Source organism: Bemisia tabaci, chromosome 2 (genome assembly GCF_918797505.1).
Source record: "Bemisia tabaci chromosome 2, PGI_BMITA_v3".
Taxonomy (NCBI): Eukaryota; Metazoa; Arthropoda; class Insecta; order Hemiptera; family Aleyrodidae; genus Bemisia; species Bemisia tabaci.
In genome coordinates, this window is record NC_092794.1 from 29,337,970 (window position 1) to 29,350,889 (window position 12,920).

The 12,920-nt window shown below is 40.5% G+C and overlaps 1 protein-coding gene across 1 annotated transcript; it reads left to right on the forward strand.

Annotated features, from left to right (window-relative positions):
• The first annotated feature begins 5,836 nt into the window (after positions 1-5,836).
• Positions 5,837-12,631, forward strand: LOC109038524 (uncharacterized). The gene has a single exon (XM_072297078.1). It carries the CDS (start codon positions 8,942-8,944, stop codon positions 10,274-10,276), a length of 1,335 nt encoding a protein of 444 aa, XP_072153179.1. The 5' UTR covers positions 5,837-8,941; the 3' UTR covers positions 10,277-12,631.
• The last annotated feature ends 289 nt before the right edge of the window (positions 12,632-12,920 follow it).

Below are 12,920 nucleotides of genomic sequence, written 5' to 3' on the forward strand. Positions count from 1 at the left end.
GTGCGTCCGGCTCAGTTTAGTACTGGCGGAGCGAAACAAGTCTCTCGGAGCCCCATGACGGGCGGGCGGGGAAGGGGAGAGAGCTTGTGTCCCAAGCACTCGAAGAGGCAATGGAGAATTCATGCCCGCGCTCGGTTTTTCACGAATATCTCGTTTCGAGTCCATTTTCAGACAAAATTCCTAAGAAGAAAAGTTATAGAACACACAATTTTTACACCCGATTAGCATTGTTTCATTTTTCCGAACTAATTTTTAACTGAGGAAAAAAGCCTCACAATCCGACAAAAATTCACTGGAGCCGCTACTGCGCATGCGCAGATGTGCGCAACTGAGACACACGAACTCATCGATGCGGGTCGGTGCCACCACTCATCACATGCGAATTTTTAAAAGTTGCTTCGCTCTCCGTAACACAGGATGCACGGTCTACGTGATTCAATGTCTTTGTTTTTGTTGCACCTTTGTTGAAAGGAGATCGCAAGAAAGTTGAATTAAAGTCTCAATATTATTGCAACTTTTTCCCCGAAGTTTTTTGGGGGTGTTCAGAATTTTTTAAATCAATGGCAAATGTTTTCTTATATGAAACGATTTTTAAACGCACTTACATAAAACTCACATATTTTGAGAAATGAAAAGAAAAAAAGTGGCCGTTTTGACTTCCGCGCCAGAGACGTCATCATTGTCGGCCGTCTTTAAACCCCGTGCTTATAACCGTTGTTACTTGTTACTTGCATGAATGTTCAGTTTTTATTTTATTTAAATTTTACACCAAGCTGACCAAGCTCCTTCACGACTCACGAGTAATTCACATGTCTCCTAGTCAAAAGTGCAGTTTTAGTGTGTGGTGTTATACTGTGGTATACAGGGTGAGCGAAAAGTCCCCGACCCCCCCTCTAACTTTTGAACGAATTGAGCTAAGGAAATGAAACTTTGGGAATGTTCCTATCTTAAAGGGGACCATCTTTTGAGGGGGTCAACATTTTTGGGGGGGCCCCCTCAGGGGGGGACAGGGGCCCCCCAACTTTTTTTTTTCAAATAGCAACCCCTATCTTGTGATACCTCATTCGAAAGAGCATAAAAAACAAAGAATTTTGGCGCAAACCGCAAATCAATATCTCAATTTTTGACCGAGTTATGCTAGGTCAACGGTCAACTTTGACCTATTTTCAAAAAATCATAACTCCGGTTCAAATTATCGTTAAGAAAAAAATAAAACGGGGAAATTTACCAAATTGTGTTCGCTTTTACGTAAAAATTGCAGAAATCACTTCGATTTAATTTTAAGGGGGGGCTCGGACCCCCAAATACGTCAATTCAAAGGTCATTCAATTTTCCCGCGAAATAAGCCAATTTCCTCTGGATTTGCCTCCACATTATCTTAGTAAGGTCAAAATCAGTTCAACATTACGTTGGCAAGTCCCCAAATTTCGGGAAAAGTTAAAAAAACGAAATTTAAGGTGATTAAATTTGACCGTTTTGATCCTGTTTTGGCCTTGACGCGCCAAAAACGCGCCCCTCTGACAGATAGCAAAATAAGAAGAGAAAAAAATTACGACCGAGAAATTACGCGTTACAACTTTTCTCGCAAAATGGATGTCCACATTGCGTATGAAAAATGTAAGACGCGATGGCGTGAGTCGTGAACTCGCCATTAAAGCTCTGCTCTAGTTTAAAGCAACATTACAAATAAGACAAACGGAAACAAACACAACATGGAAATAGAGGGAGGGAAAGGGTGCTCGTTAACGACGGCGCAGAGATACAACTATTCGTACTTGATGGACGTCCGTGCCGCATCTGAAAAATTGAAGGCGCGATGCCGCGAAGCGTGAGTTCTCAATACTCTGATATATGCTGCCAATGAGGTGTCGCTCAGATTCGGGAGAAAAGTTAAAAGAGGCCCGAATACGTCTTTCTTGTCGTCGGTTGTGTTATTCACGTAGTGCTTGAGGCACCATTACGAATAAGACAAACGCAAACAAACACAATATGGAAATAAAGCGAGGGAAAGAATGCGCGTTAACGACGGCGCAGAGATACAACTATTCGTACTTGATGGACGTCCGTGCTGCATCTGAAAAATTGCAGGCGCGATGACGCGAAGCGTGAGTTCTCAATGCCCTGCTATATGCTGCCAATGAGGTGTCGCTCAGATTCGGTAGAAAAGTTAAAAGAGGCCCGAATACGTCTTTCTTGTCGTCGGTTGTGTTGATACTCGTTCTTTCTTCTTTTTTCAGGTTCTTGCCTGATTCTTTTTTAGGATGGATTTTTAGACCTACGTCTTAACACGTTGATCAACACGTTTACGTTGATGTAACTAAATCATAAAAGAAAGAACGAAAGGAAACGATAATAGAATGAAAACGAAAAGGTAAGGAAAACGAACGTGTATTCGTGAAGGTTACATGATTCCCGAGTCAGGGTTTACCTCCTAGCAAGGCCTACAGTCCCTGTGCTGTGACATGCTACCAACTTAAGATACAACAGTTCTCCGCATGCGTTTGAAAACTAGAGAAAAAAACCACTTTGGTTGGAATTGAGCAATAGATCTCCGCGTGCGTTGAAAAATTAACCATTTTATTTAGGAACAATATACTCGATAGTAATGACGCTCTCTTAATTCAAAGATTTAAAATCTTATCGTGACTAGATTATTAATTTGATAATATCACAGAAATATGGAGATTACTTAAGTGGTTAGAAAAAAAAATAGAAACAACAATTTTAGCGAGAGAGTGTTGCATAGAATTTGAAATTCTTGTCAGATACGTAGCAAAATCCAAGATGGATGTTGTCAGAATTTTATACAAATACTAATTTGAATGTCAGAGAAAATTGAACAATTTGAATAAGATTAAAGAATATGGTTCTTTGTAGGATACTTCAAGGTGGTTTCATATTAGGAGGGTGAATATCTGATGGGCGGTCTTCTGTTTCTGGGAGGCTTTGGGGTTGGGGTTGATAGCTCAAGTGACTGAGATGCCGAGGTTGGTGGTTTGTTTTCTTCCAGAGTAAGATCGATAACAATGGTGGGTGAGGTAGGCGGCGTCGACCAGATCCGAGGTGATTTGCGTCTGATACTGCTGGTGAGGAGACTAGGTTGTAAGGTATAGACCTTACCTTAGAGTTTGCTGGCGTTCTTGGAAGCAAAAGTTCTGGCGATGAGCTCCAAGATGATGTTGATGCAGTTTCAAGACTGCGATGTATTATTTGCGAATCGGAGGTTTGATGCTTTAAAAGTTCAGGAGATAAGCTTCCAGAAGGGGGAACGGGTGAATTACCGGACGGCACTTTAGTTTGGTTCAGAGCATTAGTGTTCAATTTCGTTTTGGTGCAGGGGACAGAAGCAGTAGACTTCGCATGAAGCGATTCAAGATGGAGACATGTAGTTTCAGGCGATGGTTCGGCTTGTGATCCTATCTTTGTACTACTAATATTGGTGGATTCTTGCTTTGAGCGTGTTGACGGTTGCCAATAGTAGTTAAAAAATTCACTATGTAACAGTTGCTGGCCGGTGAGAGGTTCTTTTCTTGGAGGATGGTGATTTTTTCGATTTTTGTCTTGAGGTGTTTCTTGATCAGCAAATCGAACTCTTTTCCTGCAGGAATTGATTTGATTGATGTGCCTTTTATGCAGAATCCTACCGTCATCAACTAAGTAATGAAGTTTACCATAGGTTTCAACGATTTTTCCAGGCATCCATTTTCCTTACCTAGAGTTATAAACTCTAAACATGACAGAATCACCAATTTTAAAAGACCGAGGCCTGCGAGAGCAAGGTTTAGGATTTGCAGATATTGATGACAAGATTGGGAGGTGACTGCCAGCTTCGGATTTGTAGGACGTTGGAACTACTTCGTCAAGTTTCGTTTTAATGTTTCGGCCAAGAAAGAGAAAGGAGGGCGAATGTCCCGTTGCAGGATGAGCAGCTCTATGATAGCGTTGAAGAAATCGATCAATATTTTCTTGTAGGTTCTTCGATGTGGTGTCCGGGCGCATTATCGCGTTTTTGATGGTCTGCACATAACGCTCGGCTTGTCCATTTGTAGCTGGATGGTACAGTGAGTTTGTGAAAACGCACTCCTTGGGATGTTAAGAATTCTTTGAAATCAGAGGATGTGAATTGCTTACCATTATCTGAAATCACCCAAGTAGCATTTTTCAACGGAAAAATCGCGATTTTATCGCCGATAAAGTCGCGATTATCCTCGATTTTATCGGCGATAAAATCGCTAGGATCATCAACATTTGAGCGATTATCCTCCAACTTTTCGCGATTTTATTGCGATTTTATCGGCCCGAAAAAATTGCGATTTTATCGCGATAAGATCGAGAATGATCGCTCAGATGTTGATGATCCTAGCGATTGATAAAATCGCCAAAAAAAAGGGGTTAAAGTTGTCAGCCGATTGCCGTTAGGTTCGGCCGTCAGGTCCTTTGACGAAGACGAGCGTAAAATCCCCGGAGCCTCCGCGGGGATTCGAACCCCAATCGCTACGGTGGAAGGCCAGCACATTGTCACTATGCTATGACCGCTATATGACTTGCGTGTGCGAATTGAAGCCTCTTATACATGGATCGGCGCTTCGCAACCTCACAACTTATGTCTTTGCGTTGACTGACACCGATTTTTCATTGGATTTTTTTTTTTTTTTTTTTTTTTTTTTTTTTTTTTTTTTTTTTTTTTTAATTTTCCCTCCTCTGTATTTTATTTCATACCTTGAAATACGGTTGGTAAAATAAGGTTCTATTGGTAATCTCATCATTCTGTCTCTGTAAAATTACCAATAATAGTGAGATGGCAAAGTTACCGATGGACCTTGGGAAAAACGCCAATAGTTTTTATCGACTGTGGTAGAATTACCGAGATAAAATGGTAAAGTTACCGGGGATTGATTACCAATAAAAGTGGTATTCTTACCTGAAAAAATCAGTAAAAATACCGGTTTTCAGGTAAGCTTACCAGTCTGTCTTTGTAACATTATACTAATAATTGATAAAAAAAAATGAGATGGTTAAGTTACCAACGGATCTCGGTAAAAACGGCGGCGGCGGAATAGAAACATCTTTCATATGCGTCATTCATGCGTTAATGAAAAATTGCAATTTATTGCAATTTTATCTCTATAAAATCGCGTTCGATAATATCGCGATTTTGTTGCAATTTATCGCGATTTTTCTCCCGATAATAGTGCAATAAATCGCGACGTCGATAAAATCGCGATACATTCTCCAATTAAATCGCAATTTATCGCGATCACTGCTACTTGGGTCACAGTGTCTGGAACGCCGAAAAGAGAAAATAGATGACCTAGCTTTTCACAAGTGATGGATGATGTCATGGATGATGTGACGAGCGATTGAGTCCATTTTGAGAAGGCATCTACTATTACAAGTAGGTATTTGTTGTGCACTGGGCCAGCGTAGTCGATATGAATCCTAGAGCAGGCTTCTTTAGGACGTTCCCAATGATGGCTGTTGTTTTTGGGCGGTGATTTTGCATGGCTTAAGCAAGTGAGGCAGCTTTTTGCTAATTCTTCAATGTCGCGATCAATGTTCGGCCAGTAAATAAGAGATCGGGCGATGCTTTTCATCTTGGTGATGCCAATGTGGCCCAGGTGAAGTTCTTTCAGAAATTTTTGCGAAGGGAGTTTGGAATTACCACTCTATGACCAAGCATTAAACAACTATTTGAGATTGAGTAGTTAAGTTCTCGGCCTTTGAACCCAAGGTGAAGTAGGTTATCATTCGACTGGATGGCTGGAACGAGAGGTGATAATTCTTGATCCTTGCTTGTTTCTAGAGCGATGGATTCTGGAGTTAGAGGCAATAAGTCGACTTGATGGATGAAGAAGTAGTCAAAATCATCTGCGACTTGATTTTGTGAACACGTTGGAGCGTCAGGGATAGGTGAGCGAGATAGATAATCAGCATTCTGATTTTCTTCTGACTTTTTCAGTTTAATGTAATACATGAAATTGCAAAGATAAGACGCATAGTTTGCACATCTTGATAATGTGATCATCGGCAACATTGAGTTTGGCGCAAAAATATGGGAGAGAGGTTTGTTGTCTATGTACAAGATGAATTTACGGCCGTAGAGATATTGAAAGAATTTTTTGATTCCCTAAACAATAGCTAGGGCTTCTCTATCAATTTGCGGATATGCTTGTTCCGTTTTATTGAGAGATTTGCTGGCGTAAGCAATTGGACGCTCCGGTTTGTCGGGCATGACTTGAGAGAGAACAGCACCAAGCCCTAAAGGGCTGGCATCTACAGCTAATATCAGCGGTAGGTTGGGATCATAGGGTGTTAGCACTATTTGACTGCTTCGTGACTTAATCAAACGGTCATGTGTTGTTCTTTTTATGCAAACAGTTGTCGGACATTAAGTGGATCCTTTCCATGCTGCCTCTCTGTATCCTCATTTTATTTCTGCTCAGAGCGCCGAGTGCAATGAACTACAACTGATTTCACCTTAATACTGCTGCCAAGTAACTGTAGAGTAGAATTGGCGTGTGCACACAAACATTTTCCTAAATTCCTCGTGCTTTTCCCAATATCATCTTCATTCCTAACTAGAACTGAGGAAAGAAATGTTCGATGCATTCAGGTTAATATGGTATTTGCCTCTTCTGTTTGTACTGCAGTTCCATTACCTACGTTATGACTCTCTTGTCTTAATTTCTACCTGTCGGTCGAGCATTTAAACGATAGTGACAAAAGCTCTTTCTCAATTCAACCACCAGTAAACAGAGGATTCATCGATGCGTTAATCTCAAATCCTTTTGTAATCATTATCTAAAAGTAAATTGCATATGAATTGAAGACTAGATAGAACAATTGATATTTGACAAATTTGATGACAGTAAAGAACTGCAGAATGAGCAGGCTTGATTTATGAGGATTCTTATGTGCATACACATTAACGAGAAACATGTATTCACCTTATGAGCTACGTAAGTGCTTGATAAGCGTTAGTTACACACTGGGAGACTTTGCGCAGGCAAGTAGCTTCAATTGGGATTCAATACCCAAGTAGCAGTGATCGCGATAAATGGCGATTTTATCGGTTGACTATCGCGATTATATCGGTGGCAATTTATCGCAATATTATCGAATGAAAAATTTCGATTTCTGGCGATTAAATCCCTATGCAGGCATCGCAATTTTTTGTTCAATAAAATTGCGATCAATTTTCGTCATAAAATCCAAATGAAATCGCCACATATCGCGATTTCTGCTGCGATCGATAATATCGCGATAAGTTGCCGGGCGATAAAATTGCGATTTTATTGCAGCAAGATCGAGGATAATCGCTCAAATGTTGATGATCTTAGCGATCTTGTCGCACGTTTAGTGTTCCCAGCACACTGAACTTCTAACTTAAGTCAATTATAGCATAACTTTAGCATTACTTAATTATATTTTTGCCGCTAACTGTTACGACATCACTTTTAACGACTTAAACATGGTTATATAAATACAAATGAAATTCTCTGTAACCTTCATGAGAAGGACATTCCTTTCTGGCCAATGAGAATTACAAATAATGCCCCCCTTAAAAATTAAGGGAACTTTTTGGCGCCTGACTCTACCCCAAATCAGCCTTGCGGCTTAATTTTTTTCATTTTTTAAAAATGTTTCATGCTTAATCTCACTAAAAGTGGCCAAACAGTGTCCTGGTTTACAGTACTACTTGATAAGTAGTAATGCAGAAAGTTCTAAGCATTTATCTACAAGGAAACAATTTTTTTTTACCGTTATTCAATTCTCAGATTTGAGGGGTTTTTTGCCGCTAACTGTTACGACATAATTCTTAACCACTTAAACATGTTTATATACATTCAAATGACATTCTCATAAACCTTAATGAGCAGGACATCATCTTCTAGCCAATGAGAATTAAAAATAATTCCCCCCTCAAAAATTAAGGGGGGGGGGGTAGTCCAGTTACCCCATGACGTTGGGTAACTGGGTCAAAAAAACGGGAAATGTTTGAAAATGTGTGGGAAAAAATTGAAAGATGAAATTCGACTTTTGACTCTTCCTACATTTAGACAAGGTGTTGTACTTACTAAAAAAAATTTAAAAGTAGCCTCCACTGTCAATATAATGATGGGGAAAAAATCATGAAGTTGAAATTTTGACATTTTTCTCCGAACTTTTGCCCAGTTACCCGACCTCACCTTAACGGGATTTTTCAAGGTAATGATGGGGATGAGGCCATTTCTGCTATTCTTCCACCCCCAGTCACACGCGTATTTCTTGATGCTCACCCATTGCTATATACTTGAGGATAGCAGCATGAAATGTGGCAGCGTTCTCTGAAGGTGAAAGACGAGCGAGATTTTGTACATTGTGGAAAAAAGTCGGAACATAGCTTTCATACCTAAACTCAGCCAAAAATTTTTCTGCTCACCCTTGAAACCATATAATCGGAGTAAAACTTATTTTCCTGCTTTAGAAATTTCTTCTTGCTTTGAGGCTGATTTTTTAAGCATCTGAGCTGCTGGTTCACTTATCAAAGCTAAGTTCTTCTCCAGGGTTGCTTAAAAATTTAACTTTGACTTGCCTGAAGAGTGATGATGTTGAGTGATGATGTTAAGTGATGATGTTGTGTCACACCTACTAATGGCATGAATGAACAGTATGTGTGTTATGTAGCAGTTGGTAGTATGTACGAGTGGTGATATTGTCGCTACTTAGGTGTCAGGCCTGCAGGGCAAGCTTGTATCTTTATCAATATACTCTGTCGTTATGTCACGCAACTCGTGCATTTCTCTTTTTCATCATCCTTCGTTTTTCCGATATAACAAATGGTGACGAGCAAATCCAATTTATTTCAGAATTCGGAACCCTTTCTCTTTAACGTGTTTTTCCGTTAACTGTCGCGTTTTTCTCGCGCTATCGCTCGACCCCGTGAAGTGTGCATCGCATCATGTCGGATGGTGAAACAGATCCTCCTCAACCTCAAGGCCTCGAAGCTAAACTCGCCCAATTAACTGACTTGGTCCTGCAGCTTGCCGCTTCCCAATCTTCACCGACGGTCCAATCCGCCTCCCGGTTCTCTTTTGATGCTTTCTCTACAACGTCTCAAGAACATATAGAGGATTACTTTGACAGGTTCGAACTCAAATTGAACTTATGCCATGTGCTTAAAACTCAATGGGTAAACCAGGCCCGGGTGCACATGGGCCCCGAGTTAAATGCATCATTAAATGCTCTTTGTTTTCCTGTCCTTCCTAGCTCGCTTGACTTTGCATCACTCAAAAACAAGCTCATTTCTCACTATGCCAAATCGCGTAACAAATTTAGTGAAGCCATCACCTTCCGGAAGATTCATCAGCACGCTGATGAGTCTATATCAGATTTTGTGTCTCGCCTCAAGACCGGTGCGCGATATTGTGAGTTTGGCGACTTCCTAGATTACTCGCTTAGTATTCAGTTCATCCACGGCCTGTTTAGCGATGACATCCGCGATGAAATTGTAACGAAGCAACCTGCCAACTTCGATGCTGTTGTCGCTGTGGCGACTAACCTCGAATCTTCCTTTCAAGCCTCTGCCATCCTCAAGCCCACTTCTGCCCAACACTCAACCACTATCAGCAAGTTTTCACATGAAACTAGACCCAAACTCAAGAAAAATTCAGGAAACTATCGGAGCCGCAGTCATCCTCACAGTAAGAACTCACACCGCAGCCCTTCTCTCAGTAAGAATTCTCATCGCAATCCTTCTCACAGTAAGAACACAAACTCTTGTTTATCTTGTGGAGGTTCTTATAACCGCAGTACATGTAAATTTTATAATGCTGTCTGTAATTACTGTAAAATCCGAGGTCACCTTGTCAATGCATGTAAGAAGAAAAAGTACTTTAATGGTAAAGAAGTTCATGATAATACCAGAAACAATTCTGATAATTCTAAAGTTCATGATTTTCGTCCCGATTCTGATACTTATTATCTGCAACATCAATTTAAATCGATCTCTGGTGGCAGTCCACCAATTTTGCTCGATGTCCTCATCAATGGTAAATTACTCCGTATGGAGCTTGACATAGGTGGTCCCTGTAGCCTTATCAGTCATAGCACGCTCCAAAAATTATTACCTCGTGCCAGAATGACTAAAATTAATGAAAGTTTCACCTCTTACACTCAAACTAAGTTCAACTGTATAGGTTACATTTGGGCTAAAGTGACTTTCAGGAATCGTACTGAGTACCTCAAATTATTCATCACAGATATCCCTGGCGATAACATTTTTGGTCGTCAATGAATTAAACCTTTTGCAGATCTTTTCTCTCTTCATGAACTACTCCACAATCAAACTGATATTAACAATGTATGTGCACACAATTCTCTAAATAAAATGGATTTTATTAACCTTAATAAGTTTCTCGACAAACACAAAGATATTTTTGGGAATAAAGCAGGTACCCTAACTGGATCTGCCCTTGATTTTCACTTCAAGCCAGGTGCAAAACCTCAATTCTGTAGAGCTCGACCGCTTCCCTATTCTATGCAAGATCAGTACGCTGCTCAAATTGATGAAAAAATCAAATCAGGATTCTATAAGGTGGTTGATCATTCTGAACGGGCTAGTCCCACACATGTTGTTGTGAAAAACAACAAGCTGAGAATTACGGGTGATTATAAAACCACTCTCAATCCTAACCTAATAATTGACGACTATCCTATTCCCAGGCCGGAGGAACTCTTTTCAAAAATTCGTGGCTGTAAATACTTTTGCAAGCTGGATGTTAATGACGCATTCATGCATCTTCTGTGCTCTCAGGCTGTATGCGAAGCGATGACTTTGAACACTCCAACGCATGGGTTAATCCAGCCTACAAGAGCGCAGTACGGTGTCTCTAATATCCCTGCTGCCTGGCAACGTCATCTGGAGCAAATTTTAAAAGGTATCAAAGGAGGTGTCAAATTTTTTGATGATATATTAGTATTTGGTTCCTGTCAAGTATAGCGACTCTCTGACGTTGCTTGCCTCTCCTTTGTTCAGTTGGCACGGCTGCTCTGTTGACCGGGGAAATTTCGAGTTTGCTTTGGAGCATCACTTGAGAAGTTCCCCTGGCCAATCAGAGGAGTGGATTGCTCGGCTGATCACTGGAGGGGGGAGCAACGAGTTGGTGAGGAATGGAGTGCGTTTCGTCAGATTATTCGGTCGGTGTGCTCTGTGAAGTATGGAATAAAAGTTTGTGTCATCGAATCAAATTGGGTTCTCTCTGCTCTCCCAACCCGGCCAATCGCCAACCTTAACATGGTGCCGAGACCTCGGCGAACCCTTGAGGACTGAATAGCCTGAGATCGACTTTCCAACATCGTCATTGACTTCTCACTGGTGGCCTAAATCCGCATCCCCTCGTGATGGACATTCCAACGGCAGCTAAATAGTTTCCAACCTCGTCATGGACTTCTCACTGGTGGCCTAAATCCGCATCCCCTCGTGATGGACATTCCAACGGCAGCTAAATAGTTTCCAACCTCGTCATGGACTTCTCACTGGTGGCCTAAATCCGCATCCCCTCGTGATGGACATTCCAACGGCAGCTAAATAGTTTCCAACCTCGTCATGGACTTCTCACTGGTGGCTTAAATCCGAATCCCGACCTCGTGATGGACATTCAAACGGCAGCTAAATTCCACTTCTAACCTTAACCAGGTGAATCAATTTCTAAGTTCATGCTTTGTTCCCCAAATGTTCTTCTCTTCTTTTCAGGTTGCATAGCATCGTATTTTGTAAATGTCCCACTCAGAGGCGGAAGATGATATTACTGTAATTGACACGTTACTTGGTCCTAGTTCTTCCCAAGACCCTTTACGGCACTCTACGCGTCCCACAAAACTCCCAAGCGCCCTTTCAGACTTTGTGGTTCCATCCAAAGTAGTCCGTAAATTAACTTTTAAGAAAACAGTTTTGGTAATGTCTAACAACAAGGAAAATGACCCACCAGGTGATAATGTGCCTCCATCACACTTTAAACATTTTCCAATTATCTTACCCACAGTTTTCGACGGGAATAATGTGACTGTGGAGAAATTTTTAGAGTCTTTGGATGCGGCAGTCCAAGTCAACAACTGGAAAAAAGAATATGTGCCTCTCTTCGTTCAAAAATATTTAAAAGGTGCAGCGCTTGAATATTTTGAATTTTTGAAAACATCTTACCCTGCCCTGACCTTTGAACAGTTTACCGCTAAATTTAAATCTCAATTCAAAGACGTAGCCAAAGTTTCTCGACTCACAGTCCAATTAGAAAATTTAAAAGTTGATTCTGCGGAGGATCTAAAGGAATACTCCTTTAAAGTGCGTACCATCTGTAGGAAAATCGATCCAAATATGTCGGATGCTCAGGTTATTTTTCATTTGTTAAAAGGCATGCCCATGGCTATTAAAACCACATTTTCCCTCTTCCCACACAGTACGATGGATGAATTTGAATCCTCCTTAAAGAAGTTCGAACAGCGTCATATAAATTTAAACATTGCTAACATTAATAAACCCTCACATAATGAAACAGCTGAGCTCAAACTGGATGAAATCATAAACAAAATTTCTGCTTTACAAGCTAATCACAATATCCAACCTCGTTCGCAAACAAATGATTCCTATAGACCGTGTTAAGTTTAATACTTGCTAAAAAACAGCTGTTGATAAAATTTTAGATCTAGAGAGGTTATGCTTTTCTTATGTTTTTTCTTGGTATATTCTTGGTGAATGGTCCTCAATAAAAGTGTCGTTTCTTCTTAATTATTTCTATTTTTCTGAGATTCAACATTTATCAGCAAGTTAAAAACCTCTTAAATATGGATGATATTTTCCCTAACGGAAAACCAAGAAAACTAAATTCAAGCCATTTAGAAAGCATGTATAATAGGATCACCCAAACTTTGCATTCTTTGAAAGC

Bases quoted from the DNA above. Each gene is read 5' to 3' on its own strand.
- LOC109038524 (XM_072297078.1), top strand. From the start codon at position 8,942: ATGTCGGATGGTGAAACAGATCCTCCTCAACCTCAAGGCCTCGAAGCT.